A 13,690-nucleotide genomic window follows, 5' to 3' on the forward strand; every position below is an offset into this window, starting at 1 on the left:
ATAGCTCAAATATTTGCTATATATAGCCTAACATTATTGTTTCAACATCAAATTTTCTTAAAGTTCAGTGATGATGAATAAAATGTTCAACAATCAGGAACAAGTGATTTGTTTCAAACATTTACATGCATGCAGTTAATACAAAAATGGGAATATAATAAATGTAAAACATTACAGGTTATTAAACTGCTACCAAAGCCAACAGTAGCAAGTACAAATTGAAATAGCTACAGAATTAAGTAACTACAATCAGATACATGTGAAGTGAGCCTTTTATTAAAAAAGAGAACTCTTTAAAAAAAAAAAAAGAACAAAAATGACTGCTCATGCCAGGAAATTAACCATATTTCATATTTCACACATGTGGCAGACTTAAATTAACCATACTGTTTCTGTCCTGAATTTAATTTTAAAAGGGAAAAAATTAAAAATTAAAAAGAAATACAAACCTAGATCTGCTATGCTGTATCTATTATTTAATCCCATGAAGATGTCACCAATATAAATTACCTTCACTCTAGGACAGCAAAGTCCTACCTGCTTCTCTAATTCCATGACCAAAATTTTAGGTAGTCTTAAACCATTTCAGAATTTAAATCAATCAATTGCTCCTGCTCAAGGAATAGGCATATATGTCAAGTTTGCTACTGGAAGAGATTTTAAGGAATCTCTGAAGTATGGAAATGGAATGCAGGTTGAGAATCTCTGCTCCAAGAGAAGCCTGTAGTTATTTCAGATATGAAAATGTTAGTCATCAATTTGATAGAATTGGAAATATAAAGTGGTATAAACATAAGGCCTGAAACTTCATTAAGGAAGTGTCAAATGAAATAAAGCAAGAAAATAATAGATGACAAGAAAAAATTAATGTTAATTGAGTAATAAATTTTAAAAGTCAATGCTATTTGAAATACAAAACTAACTGGTCGTATAAAAAAATGACTTCCACAGTTTTTAATTCTGTGTACCATCACATAAAATAATACAAGGTGGATGGAGTATACAGATATTCAATATTTAGTTATAATTAGAAAGCTTTCCTTACCACTTCTAATTAAGAATTCTGTTAAGGCCCCACCCCCTCAGGAAAGAAGACTGCCAATCTACAGTAATGAAAATGTGAATCCTATATAAAGAACAACTCCATAGACTGAATTAAAGCATTAGGTAAAGAGCCCTCCCTAATTAGCTAGATAAATCCCTAAAGTGAAAGCAACATAAATTTTTTAAAAGACGTTTTATATATTAACCAAAGGTTTTCAGAAATTCAACAAAGATTGAGCTAAAAATGGAACCAACTTCATAAACATTCTGATTATTTAAGAACTGCAGCTCATTTCAAGACAACCAGCTAATCCTAACAATGTTGTTGGTTTCCAGAATTTAACTAAAAAACAAGTCATTCTATAGTTTGGTGTTAGTGTTCCTATAAATAGAATAGTCACAGAGAGTATTCAGTTCCCTAGAGAAGTTAATATGAAAAATACTACCCAGGCAGAAATGATGATCAGCTGACACTACCAAGATACTTTCCTGACCAGCATTCTTATCGAGCATCATTATCTGCTCAAAACATTAGATAATAATACATGTAAATGATACCAACAAACCAGTACAACATTTCTGGTACTAAGAATCCATTTTTTCCCTTTGAATTGTTGTCTTTAAATGTTATCTATATTTCCAGAAAATATACTTATTGTTCAACCTTATGCTAGACAAATGTTACATATGAAATATGATGCCAAAACATATTTGAGTATGATAATTATAGTCAACAGCTTGAAACAATGATTATTTTAGAAACAGTTTTAGTTATAATGCCAGAAGCTTATTAATTCTTAGTAACTATTAAAATTATACGTAATAGGCCGGCGCCATGGCTCAATAGGCTAATCCTCCGCCTTGCGGCGCCGGCACACCAGGTTCTAGTCCCGGTCGGGGCACCGGATTCTATCCCGGATGCCCCTCTTCCAGGCCAGCTCTCTGCTGTGGCCAGGGAGTGCAGTGGAGGATGGGCCAAGTGCTTGGGCCCTGCACCCCATGGGAGACCAGGAGAAGCACCTGGCTCCTGCCATCGGGTCAGCGCGGTGCGCCGGCCGCGACGGCCATTGGAGGGTGAACCAACAGCAAAAAGGAAAACCTTTCTCTCTGTCTCTCTCTCTCTCACTGTCCACTCTGCTTGTCAAAAAAAAAAAAAAAAAAATTATATGTAGTAAATTTTTCAACTGCTCAAATGCTACAGCAATATTATCATGACCAGATATGTATATAATACTTCTATTACTATCTTGCTTACACATCAAAGAAACTCTGCAAGTTAGAGAACATTGGTATTATTCCAATTTTAAGACAGAGGAAAGTAGAGTAATGAGAACCCATAATTTAAGTTAATTAGTGATGGAACCAGGCTCAGAAGCAGATTTAACCAATTCAAAGTTCAATGTTCTCTTGATTATCCCATACAATCACCTAAAAGTCTATCTTACAATTCTTTATACTACATTTATCATTTACACAAATTGGCATTCATCTGTCTGTCAGTTCTAAAGAACTGAAGACTGATCCCAATTTCAGACATACACACAGACATTGATATTCATTTTTGTTTGATATTCTGGTATTCCATAAAAAAACCCATTTGTTTTAGCAAGATTTAAAATTATTTTGGTTGAATAAAGAAACAGCTACCATAAACAAAAAGATGGCTAAGAAGATAAAATAAAAGTATAGTCAACAAGGGGCCGGCGCTGTGGCACAGTGGGTTCAAGTCCTGGCCTAAAGCACTGGCATCCCACTGCTCTATGCTATGACCTGGGAAAGCGGATGGAAGACCTCTCTCTCTGTCTCTATCTCTCTTTCTAACTCTTTCAAAAAAATATTTCAAATAAATAATACATTTTTTATTTATTTATTATTTATTTGAAAGTCAAAGTGACACACAGAGAAGAGAAGCAGAGAGAGGGAGGTCTTCCATCCAATGGTTCACTCTCCAATTGGCCGCCAACGACCAGAGCTGCGCCAATCAGAAGCCAGGAGCCAGGAGCTTCTTCCTGGTCTCCCACGTGGGTGCAGGGGCCCAAGGACTTGGGCCATCTTCCACTGCTTTCCCAGGCCATAGCAGAGAGCTGGATAGGAAGTGGAGCAGCTGGGACTTGAACCAGCGCCATATGGGATGCCAGTGCCTAAGGCCAAGACGTTAGCCCACTGAGCCACAGCGCAGGCCCCAAATAAAAATAGATCTTAAAAAAAAAAAGTATAGTCAACAAGAACCGTGAGATCAAGTAAGCCTCTCAAGGCCACCTCACTCCATTCTTAACAACTGCATAATCCATCATGGAAAAGTGTTCATCACTGAATTACGTTCTATAGTACACACTACATGATGAAGAATGGGAAAAAAAACAGTTCTACATCTGACCTTGATTTGAGGAACTAATGTCATAAAATTTAAGTACACACAGTAGCTTTAATTTTAAAATGTGAGTCTTAATCCAAAACATTGATGTGACTAGCTCTGAATAGAAACACTGAACAAGATGAGTGTCTTTACTTCTACAGGTACAAAACAAAGTCCAGAGAAGGTAAAGAAAAAGATATATAGGAATAAAAAGTATGAAAACTGGGACATATGCAAGAGAAATTAAAAGTGGAATTCTATACTAAAATACCTAACTAAAACTCCTATTAATTCACAAAACTATAAATTAAGGAAATGTATATGAAATAGAAATCAGAATTAATTTGTAAGCCCAAATAGTCAGTCAGAAATTTCTAAATACCACTTCTGAGAACAGAATTTACCACAGCAGACCTAGAACCTGGAGGTACTGGAAGTCTGAAGGCAGGTCATATTGTTTACCTCTTTCTGAGCAATACCCATCCGATCCCTCCAGTGCATCAATACAAGGTCCACTTTGTCTTTGGCAAATTTTTCAACTTCTTTAGCAGCTTTTCCAGCTAGTCTTTGCCACTCTGGAACTTTATTAAATTTTCCATACTGATCCTATAAAATAACAATAAAGTCCATTACATAGCTGTTGGCAAGCTTATTTAGAAATTCTATATTAAACTGAGACACACTATTTTACATTCTACAATATTGGATGTTAGGGTTTGGTGTATATTTTTTCATGAAACTTATTTTTGTACTTAGGTTTCAAGATGATTCTTTTCGCGAGATGGCAAGATCCAAATGGGAGACAAGCACAGAAGGAGAGGAGGAATGAGGACAGAAAAAGAATGCACCTACTCAATTATTACAAGTGCAGAACATGAAAGATGTTTTATGTAATTTTCTCAGGGATACCTCAACTCTAATAATAAACTCTAATAACTAATAAAATTTTGTAAGGAAAAAGTTCTAAGTAGTCTTCAGTGTTTGTTTCCTCATCAATTTATTAATTTCATATTATGTGTAAAATACTACTATACATTTGAAATTGCTTTAGGAATCCTGAATGCTTCAGCAAGTTGAGTTAGAGAAACAAAATATACAACCAAATTAGCACTATTCATAAAATTAGATCGTGATAAAATATATTAAAAATTAATGTATTAAACACTAAAAACAGGTGAATTAATGATATGTAAATTTTATCTCAAGAAAGTTATTAACAATAAAAAGAGTATTACTACTCAATGCGTGTATTCTTAGTTTATTTCTAAAATTATTAGTGTGTTTCAGAGAAGAGTCAAGTAGCAGCACTCTGAATCCTGAAAAAATTACATAGGACAACCATATTTACCATTGCTATTTTCACATTATCTCTAACATGCATTCGATCAGCATCCTTCTCAGGAACTTGATCTGAGCTGTCCAAATACGCCAGCAAGCCTGGTGGCTAAAAACAGCAAACAAAAACAAAACACAAAATCCATTTCAAACACAACTGCACAAAAAAAAAATTCAGCCTTAAAAACCAAAATAAACTAATGCTATGCTTTTTCTACTTAGGGTAACTCTTACTATACGATAATTCCTATGATAAACATATTTTCAATTTAAACCAGCAAAAACAAATTTAACAGCATAAATTAACAGATTCAATGAAATGCTACTGGGCAAGAATATACAAATCTTTCCAGTTTCTCCACTAACTTACCAAAATGCGTTTCAACAAGTTTGTTGCAGTTGTGTTATCAGCAGTCCAGAGTCCAACTAAATGTCTACTTAGCTGTCTGAAAAAAGGAGACGTTGAGAAAGGTTTGCTGCTTTATCTCAGCTAGAACAGAAAGGAATTTTTAAGAACAAAATATCATATAATTATAAGAAATAAACAGCTGTAATAAAAATAATCATTCTGATTTTAAAAATAATTATTAAAATTAGTATTTAAATATGGAAAGGGGTTTGAGGTAGTAATCCAAATATTGATAACATTTTGGAATTTTCTCCAAGTTAAAATGCTTCCATGATTCAAATACTAATTTCCAAAGAACCTGAACATGAAGAAGTTCTTACCCCACTTAAAGAAAGGGAAAAAAATTCTTTTGACTTGATGATACAATTAGTTTGTATAACAAGTCCTGACACAGTGACAACATTCTCTGGGATGCTGAACACAACCAAAAGTCAATTACTATTTTCTATAATATAACCTTTTTGCCATAGTCAGAGACAGATAATATTTTCAGTTTGGGGGTTTGGATAAAGACCTAAAGTACTTAGCGCAAATTATTCTACTCACCCCCCACCTAAAAGCTAAAAAGCATATTTTTGCAGGAAGGAGACAGACATTTGGTACAGCAGTTACAATGCAACAGCATCCCACTTCAGAGTGTTCTAGGTTTCAGTCACAGTTCTGTACCAGATTCCAGCTTTCTGCCAATATGCACTCTGGAAGGCAGCAGGAATGACTTAAGTACTTGGTTCCATGCTACCCACATGGGTGACCCAGGCTGAATTCCTGGATCCTGGCGACAGGCTGGCCCAGTCTCAGCTGCTGAAGGCATTTGTTGAGTCAATCAGCAGATGGGAGACTCATCTGCCTGTCTGTGTATCTTTCAAATAAACAAGTTTAAAAAAATTCTTTAAAAGCACATTTTGGTTCAAAGTGAAAAACCAAGAAGAATGTTGAATCCATGTTTAATTATTTATTAATCTTAATGCCCATAACATCTGTCTTCTAACCTGGATGTGCCCCATGGGCAGGAATCCTATTTTATTCATCTACTATGCTTTGGTAGGGATTCAATTACCATTTACCATAAGACTGGACATGAAACCGTATGAGGAAAATGACCAAATAACTCCCCAGGGAGACACACACACACACACACACACACACACACACACATATATATAAAATACATATGAATGTGTGTATGTATATATATATATACACACACACATACACACACACACTTATACATGTTATATTCCCAGAAAAACAGTTAAATAACAAAATTCAAATTGTACTTTGTCTTCAGAAAGTGAACACTACTATAACTGTTCATCCCTGTGAGATATTAAAGTAATTGCGCTTGTAATTTTTCACTGATATTTGGCAAGCATCATACCAGTAGTTCACAAAAAGCCTACAGTCAGGGATAAGAGATAATATTTTATAATGTAATTCATAAAAGAAGTGCAAATGAACTTGTGTTTCTATTAACAAATTGATAGCATTTTAATACTGTAATTTGAATACTACTAACATTTTGCAATTTTCTCCAAAATAAAATGTTTCCTGGATAAATATGCTCATTGATCACAGTAGGGAATTTTAACTGATTAATTTTAATTTGCTTGTCTTATAAGCATATATCTAACATGCATGATTTATAGAATAAGACCTAAGATAGTTTCTATTTTAATGAAAGCATCCAGCAATGGTAATGAGACAGTAATACGAGAAATAACTTCTTTTACATGAAACTATTCTCATGCAACACTACTTTTCTGGTTAACGTTTACAAGTAAGGGATGCAGACAGCTTCTTACATAGTAGAAACTTAATAGCAAGGTAGCATACTGCAACATATAATCACTGGACAAAAATGACGAAGAAAGGAAATTTACAGTATTATAACAAAGTAAGCATAAGTCAGCAGTATATCCAATTATTTAGGAAGTCAAAATTATAATTAAGCACATTTATATGATACACATGGATTTTATTAATGTCATAATATAGTATGCTTAGGATAGCTGAAAGGGTTACATGCTAGAAACCATAAAGAAAAACTGAAAGGGCTAGAATTCATGTATCCTGCAATAAATGACTAGATTTATGTGTTTTTCTATCGGAATGATTATTAGAAGAAGGAAGAAGATTCATCAAATAGGCAATTGTTTAACCTCAAGAGATTTAAGATAAGCTGAGGTTAGGCCAGATATATGTTTAAGGTTTTCTTTTCTTTTTAAGCAGAGTACCCAACTGACTGAAGATATCTGAAAATCAAATATGCCAAGTTTTTATATGGGATCATGTGCACGTCTAATGGTCACAGGAAACAGAGAAAAACTTGGCATATGGCTGCAGCTCCACAAGTTTCCAGTTACTATACTCCATTTTGTAGTCCACAACTGTGGTTTCAAAGTCTGATCAAAAGATAACAGGAAAAAAAAGCAAGCAGTTTTTTTCCCTTCAAGCTATCCATGGGCGAAGACAATGATCACTTGGGCACCATTTTCTACAAGGACAGGAAAAGAACTGCATGGATCATAATAAAATGAAACATTTATGTAATCCAAACATTTATTCAGTTTGTTTTATCTGAATTCATTCTCTAATCAGCAAGTTAATTTATAGCAAATTAAATGACCTACCTATTTGTAAGCATCCTTTGATCTGAGCTTATTGTAAACATCGCAGTATGCAAGTGTCGAGGTAAGGCACCTTCACTTAGGGCAAGCTCCTGCATTTTTGCAGCAATTTCTTTGTCACCTTCCTTTGGAAAAAGGGTAAGATGATCCCTAAAGCAGCAATCTAGAACAAGCTAACTCAATTTTAAAAAACTAATTTTACATCTTTAAATAATTAGAATAAAAAATTAAAAACATAACTTCCAATTATCCAAATTATCATAGATGAGAAATAGTACAGTTAAATTTTAGGATATTAGTTGTCTTTGGCATGAAGTTTAAATATTTCCAGATAAATTTACCATACAAATTATGTTTTGCTAGATTTAATATGAAAAATTAGATGTGTATGTCAGCCAGCAAAGGGGACAGGTGTCTCAAGAGACCTAGCAACTCCTCCCAAAGGCACCTGAAAACCTGGTTGCTCTTATTAATGAGACATTCATTTTGAAAGTGAACATAGTTCTTTATTTTTTAAAGGATGATGTGATATAAGTGTGTTTTTTTTATTCTGATTTTACTTTATTTATATGAACTCATTTTGGCAATGGGCAAGATATAAACAGGCCTAGTAATCAAAGATTACAGAACTACAAATTATAAGTAGTGTAATTTTTAATAATCTTATCAAAAAGTAAAAATCCTCACAATATTAATGAAAAAAGTATATAGTACAATTATAACATGAATATCTAATGTGTATACAAATATAAACACAGTACATATACATACATATCATTTTGAATGGTGTACAGTCTGTATGGTAAATAATTAAAATGCTAATATAAGTTATTTATGGATGACATTTGTTTTTAATTGTTTTTTTCCTGTATATCTCAATATTTCTTCAAAGACCATAAATTGTTTTTACAATCTCAAAAGAATAACTCAAGCAAGATACTTGCCACGATTTAAATGTAAATAAATAGATGGCAGTTCTAGTAACTGGCTATGCATCTGATATGCATGGCTTGTACCTGAAGCTAAAAGTTAGCATTTTGGTTTTATCTGGCACTCAAGGACCATTTCTGTATATAACATATAAGTGATATATATTACATAAACAATAAAATATTGGTGGATCAAGGTCAAATGTATACTTTTATATGGCCTCATGGTCCTCCTTGGTTATTGCAAACTATGTAAAAGTCAAAGATGTTGTGCTTGCTTTGGAAGCTAAAATTGAGTATAGAACCCCTTAGGCAAAGTGTGGGGAAATCAGCCTTTGGTTACATATACATAGTAAAAATGCAAATATTGGTGTTCCTATCAGTTCGACGGAGATATATATAAAATTAAAAAGTTAGCTAAAAGTATACTAACTTTGTGCTTATTACTTAGTTGTATGCTCTACTGATGTGCCACAATAAATAAGGATGTTTGTTTTTGGTAAAAGGAATACTCTTAAGTTTCATCTAAACCATTTCTGTGACAACAGAATACAAGACTTCAAAAAACATTTCAGTATGATGTCACTGGAACATCACAGAATGTGGCTGACATTCACAGCCATGATCTTTGAAAAAACATGGAAGGAGGCCAGGTGTCATGGTGCTGGATGTGAAGTCACAGTCACTGCTTGGGATGCCCACATCCCACACTGGAGCGCTTGGCTACTTCCAATCCAGTTTCCTACTGCTGTACCTGGGAGGCATCAGATGATGGCCTGAGAATCTAAGCTCCTACCACCACCTGTGAAAGAAACCCAACTGGAGTTCCTGGCTCTTGGCTTAAGCCAGGAATGCTACTGGGTGCATTTGAGGAGTGAACCAGTGGATCAAAGTCCTCCCTCTGCCTTTTAAATAAATAAATCTTTAAAAAGAAAACAGCCGGCGCCGCAGCTCACTAGGCTAATCCTCCGCCTTGCGGCGCCGGCACACCAGGTTCTAGTCCCGGTCGGGGCGCCGGATTCTGTCCCGGTTGCCCCCTTCCAGGCCAGCTCTCTGCTGTGGCCAGGGAGTGCAGTGGAGGATGGCCCAAGTGGTTGGGCCCTGCACCCCATGGGAGACCAGAAGTACCTGGCTCCTGCCATCGGATCAGCGCGGTGCGACGGTCGCAGCGCACTGGCTGCGGCGGCCATTGGAGGGTGAACCAACGGCAAAAGGAAGACCTTTTTCTCTGTCTCTCTCTCTCACTGTCCACTCTGCCTGTCAAAAAAATAAATAAATAAAAAATAAAATAAAATAAAATAAAAAGAATACAAACACAAAAGGCTAAAGCATCTACCTTGGAGAACCAGTATCTTCCAACTACGACAAGATGCTCTTACCTCTACAACTCAATTACAAATATAGCTTAACATAAGAAATGCTCTATAACTCCAATAGGTTTTGGTGTAATCACAGTCTTTCAAGATCTCAATACTATCACCATCATCCCCCAAAGAAAGAAAGAATGCTTTTAATTCGTGTAGGTAAATAATAATGCAGAAAAAGATCTGTTCAATAATTTCACTTATTCAAAAACTTCAAACTCCTGTTTTACTGTGGATGATTATTTCTGCAGTAAGTTTAAAACTAATTCCCAATTAAAGATTAAAAATTATTTTTCTTAACCAGTTAATTCCATTTTTCCCATAAAAAACTGAAAGGTAATTTCTTAGATTCAAGTAAACAGCCAATCAACATTCAAGTAAGTTTCAAAATTTCAAAATTGTTCTCTCACCTCTATTATTGCCTTCATAACCAATCCAGCTCCCTTTACAATTGCCATGGAAGGATGCTTTAAAATGGCGGGGGATAGAGAATGGGGGAGAGAAAATATCACTGAATAAAAAAGAATTTTGTTCCAACACATTTAGCTGTTGCTCTTAAAGAAAATACACAGTTCATGCAAGGTATAAGCCATAAAATAACTAAAGGAAATATCTTAAAGTCAATCACAATTTGGTTAGTTATTTTATGTATTCTTACAATACAGCTTTATAGATACAGATGTGCAAACATGAAGAGTTTATATTAGTAGGAAACAGCTGGTATTTAAATAAATGAGCATAATACATATAACAATTAAAATAATACATATCAAACAAGGACATTAAGTAAAAATATAAATATATATGAGCGTTTTAAGAAATTCACAGAAAATGTACATTATCTTTAAATCTCATTTTTCTTTTTTTTATTTTTTTTATTTATTTTTTTTTTTTTTGGACAGGCAGAGTGGACAGTGAGAGAGAGAGACAGACAGAGAAAAAGGTCTTCCTTTTGTCGTTGGTTCACCCTCCAATGGCACGCTGCGGCCGGCACACTGCGCTGATCCAAAGCCAGGAGCCAGGTGCTTCTCCTGGTCTCCCATGGGGTGCAGGGCCCAAGCACTTGGGCCATCCTCCACTGCCTTCCTGGGCCACAGCAGAGAGCTGGCCTGGAAGAGGGACCACCAGGACAGAATCCGGCGCCCCGACCAGGACTAGAACCCGGTGTGCTGGCGCCGCAGGCGGAGGATTAGCCTATTGAGCCGCGGTGCCGGCCTAAATTTCATTTTTCTATGAACTTTTAGAATCTCCTTTGTATAAACACATATGTATATAAATGTTTTCCAGTATTTATTAACAGTCCGCTAAAGCCCATCTTATTTGGGAATCTAGAAAAGGTCCTACCTCAGAAAAAAACTGGGTTTTTCACTACTTCTGAGATGGAAAAGCATTCATTCAAAACAGTGGCCATTAGCCATCAATACAGCTCTAGATGAAACACCAAGATGGGTAGGCATTTGGCCTAATGGTTAAGACACTACATCAGAGTGCCTTGGTTTGAGTCCTAGCTGTGTTCTGAGTTCCAGCTTCCTGATAATAATGCACACCCCGGAAGGCAGCAGGTGATGGCTCAAGCACTTGGGTCCCTGCTACCCATGTGGAAACCCAGAATGAGCTCCTGGCTCCTAGCATTGATCTTCCCTAGCCTTGGCTGTTGTGGGCATTTGAGGAATGAAGCAGTAAATGAAAGCTCTCTTTCTACCTTTCAAATAAATGAGAGTAAACACACACAGACACACACACACACACACACAGACGGAATATGTGGGCTAAAATGTTCTAAGATAAGGTATTAGGCCACAGTTGTCATTAATATAGAAGCATGCATATAATATTTTTTAAAAACACTGTGTTTCAAAAAGCAGTTATTTTAAATTAATTCTTCTCTGATAAAAATACGAGCTCTCACCTGAAAGAGTTTAAAGAGGGTTCTTCCATTGGATGCTACCATCTCTAAGAGCATATCAAATTGTTGCCCTTCACTTGTCTCACTATATGGAGCACACAGGGCAAACGTAAGGAAGTCCAAGAGTGAACTAATAACTAGGGCACCAGTTCCATGATCCTAAAACAAAGCAATAAATTGCCTTAAAGACACAGAGATAAGATTCTTCAGTAAAATTTAGCAGTGGTCCTTTCTCCTATTCTGTATGCCAGACACAAAAACTGACTTTAATTTCTCAACATGAAGTTCAAAGTTTGATGACTCATAAATAGTACTTGCTTTGCTAATATAAACCGTCCATCATCCTTAAAAGGAATATAATCAAAATTCAGTCAAATATTAGGACAGTAACTAAAACTCTCCAAATGTGTATAACTAAGGTTAATAGGTATCTGTACAAATAACTTTTGACAATCTATGCAAAACTGGCAATTTGTTCATGCTCCTTCTAGATGTTATAATAATGACCATCTCCAAAATGGTTACCAGTGACTGAAGACTACTAAGCCTTAATTTTTTTAGAGCAGTGTCTCACATAAAAAATTTGTTAAAGAATGAGAAAAAACAAAAATCTGGAATATCACTGATTAAATATAAAGGCTTTTCAATGTATTCTTCTTGGATAAATAGATGTAGTTCAAAGATTATTTTACTATTAGTGATCAAACTAAACTGCAACCAACAATACTGACCAAATGTGGAGCCTGCAATTGAACAACCCATGTTGTACTTCAAGAATTTCTTCCAATAATGGTACAGTACTTCTCACAAAGGCAAGTCAATTATAACTTACCACATGGGAATTAAATTTCTCCAGTAAGTTTTCCAGAAACTTCTTTGAAGAGAGAAGAGAAGCTTTGTTTAGCTGTTCTTGTCTTAAGTCATAGTCATCATGCATGGGCTATTGATTAAAAACAGTAATAATTCAAAAGTAGTCCCTTGTGCTAGCATCACACACAAGTCATTTATAGAATATCTGTTACACACTGGAAACATTAAAACCATAGCCTCTGAAGCACAAGGCAGAAAGAAAACTCAAGGCAAGTAGGCAGAAATGGCATTTTCCTTCAGTTTGATCAGACTTCACAGATAATTTGCTCAACAAAAAGCTGAATATTCTAATAAATGAGATACTCTCTCAAAAGTCACAGACCTCCTTATTAAAAAACAATTCACCACTTAATTTTATATGTCAGATTTGCAATGAGAAAACTGAACATTTAGAAGCAAGCACTAAAATTAGCAACAAATCCCTCCTAGTTTAAAAGTAATTCTCTTGACCGTTGGAGTAACTGTGTATTACTATGATTGGGAGGTCTTAGGCAAGGTAAATTACTTTACCTTTCTAGGCCACATTTTCCTCAGCTATAACATATGATTAACAGTACTTATAGGATTATTATGAAGTTTAAATGAGATAGCTCATATAAAATACACAGTATATCAAAAATGTAATAAAGACTCAATATGCTTGTTCACACTATTATTTTATGTTCTAGCTATTTAAATCTTTTCACTGAATTATTTGAGACAATAAAGATAATAAAATAGGTAAACTGTAATGCACTTTCTGGGAATAAATGCAAAGTTTTATATGAGTACAAGTGGTTACCTCTATTTGTTCTATTGCACTAAGCTCGCTTAAAATACTTTAAGGCAGAGTCCCAAGACAGTACGCACA

General features: G+C 35.1%; 1 protein-coding gene across 7 annotated transcripts in view; it reads right to left on the reverse strand.

Annotated features, from left to right (window-relative positions):
* The window catches only part of DNAJC13 (DnaJ heat shock protein family (Hsp40) member C13), a 161,464-nt gene that overhangs the window by 77,697 nt on the left and 70,077 nt on the right, over positions 1-13,690 (reverse strand). For all 7 annotated transcript variants that reach the window (XM_008249240.4, XM_051818458.2, XM_008249244.4 and 4 more), the window contains 7 exons: positions 12,803-12,910; positions 11,974-12,129; positions 10,475-10,531; positions 7,775-7,896; positions 5,106-5,181; positions 4,749-4,844; positions 3,863-4,006 (listed from right to left, as the gene is read on the reverse strand). In XM_008249240.4, the coding sequence (XP_008247462.3) occupies positions 3,863-4,006; positions 4,749-4,844; positions 5,106-5,181; positions 7,775-7,896; positions 10,475-10,531; positions 11,974-12,129; positions 12,803-12,910 (759 nt within the window). The remainder of the gene's footprint in view (positions 1-3,862; positions 4,007-4,748; positions 4,845-5,105; positions 5,182-7,774; positions 7,897-10,474; positions 10,532-11,973; positions 12,130-12,802; positions 12,911-13,690) is intronic.

This window comes from Oryctolagus cuniculus, chromosome 4, assembly GCF_964237555.1.
Source record: "Oryctolagus cuniculus chromosome 4, mOryCun1.1, whole genome shotgun sequence".
Taxonomy (NCBI): Eukaryota; Metazoa; Chordata; class Mammalia; order Lagomorpha; family Leporidae; genus Oryctolagus; species Oryctolagus cuniculus.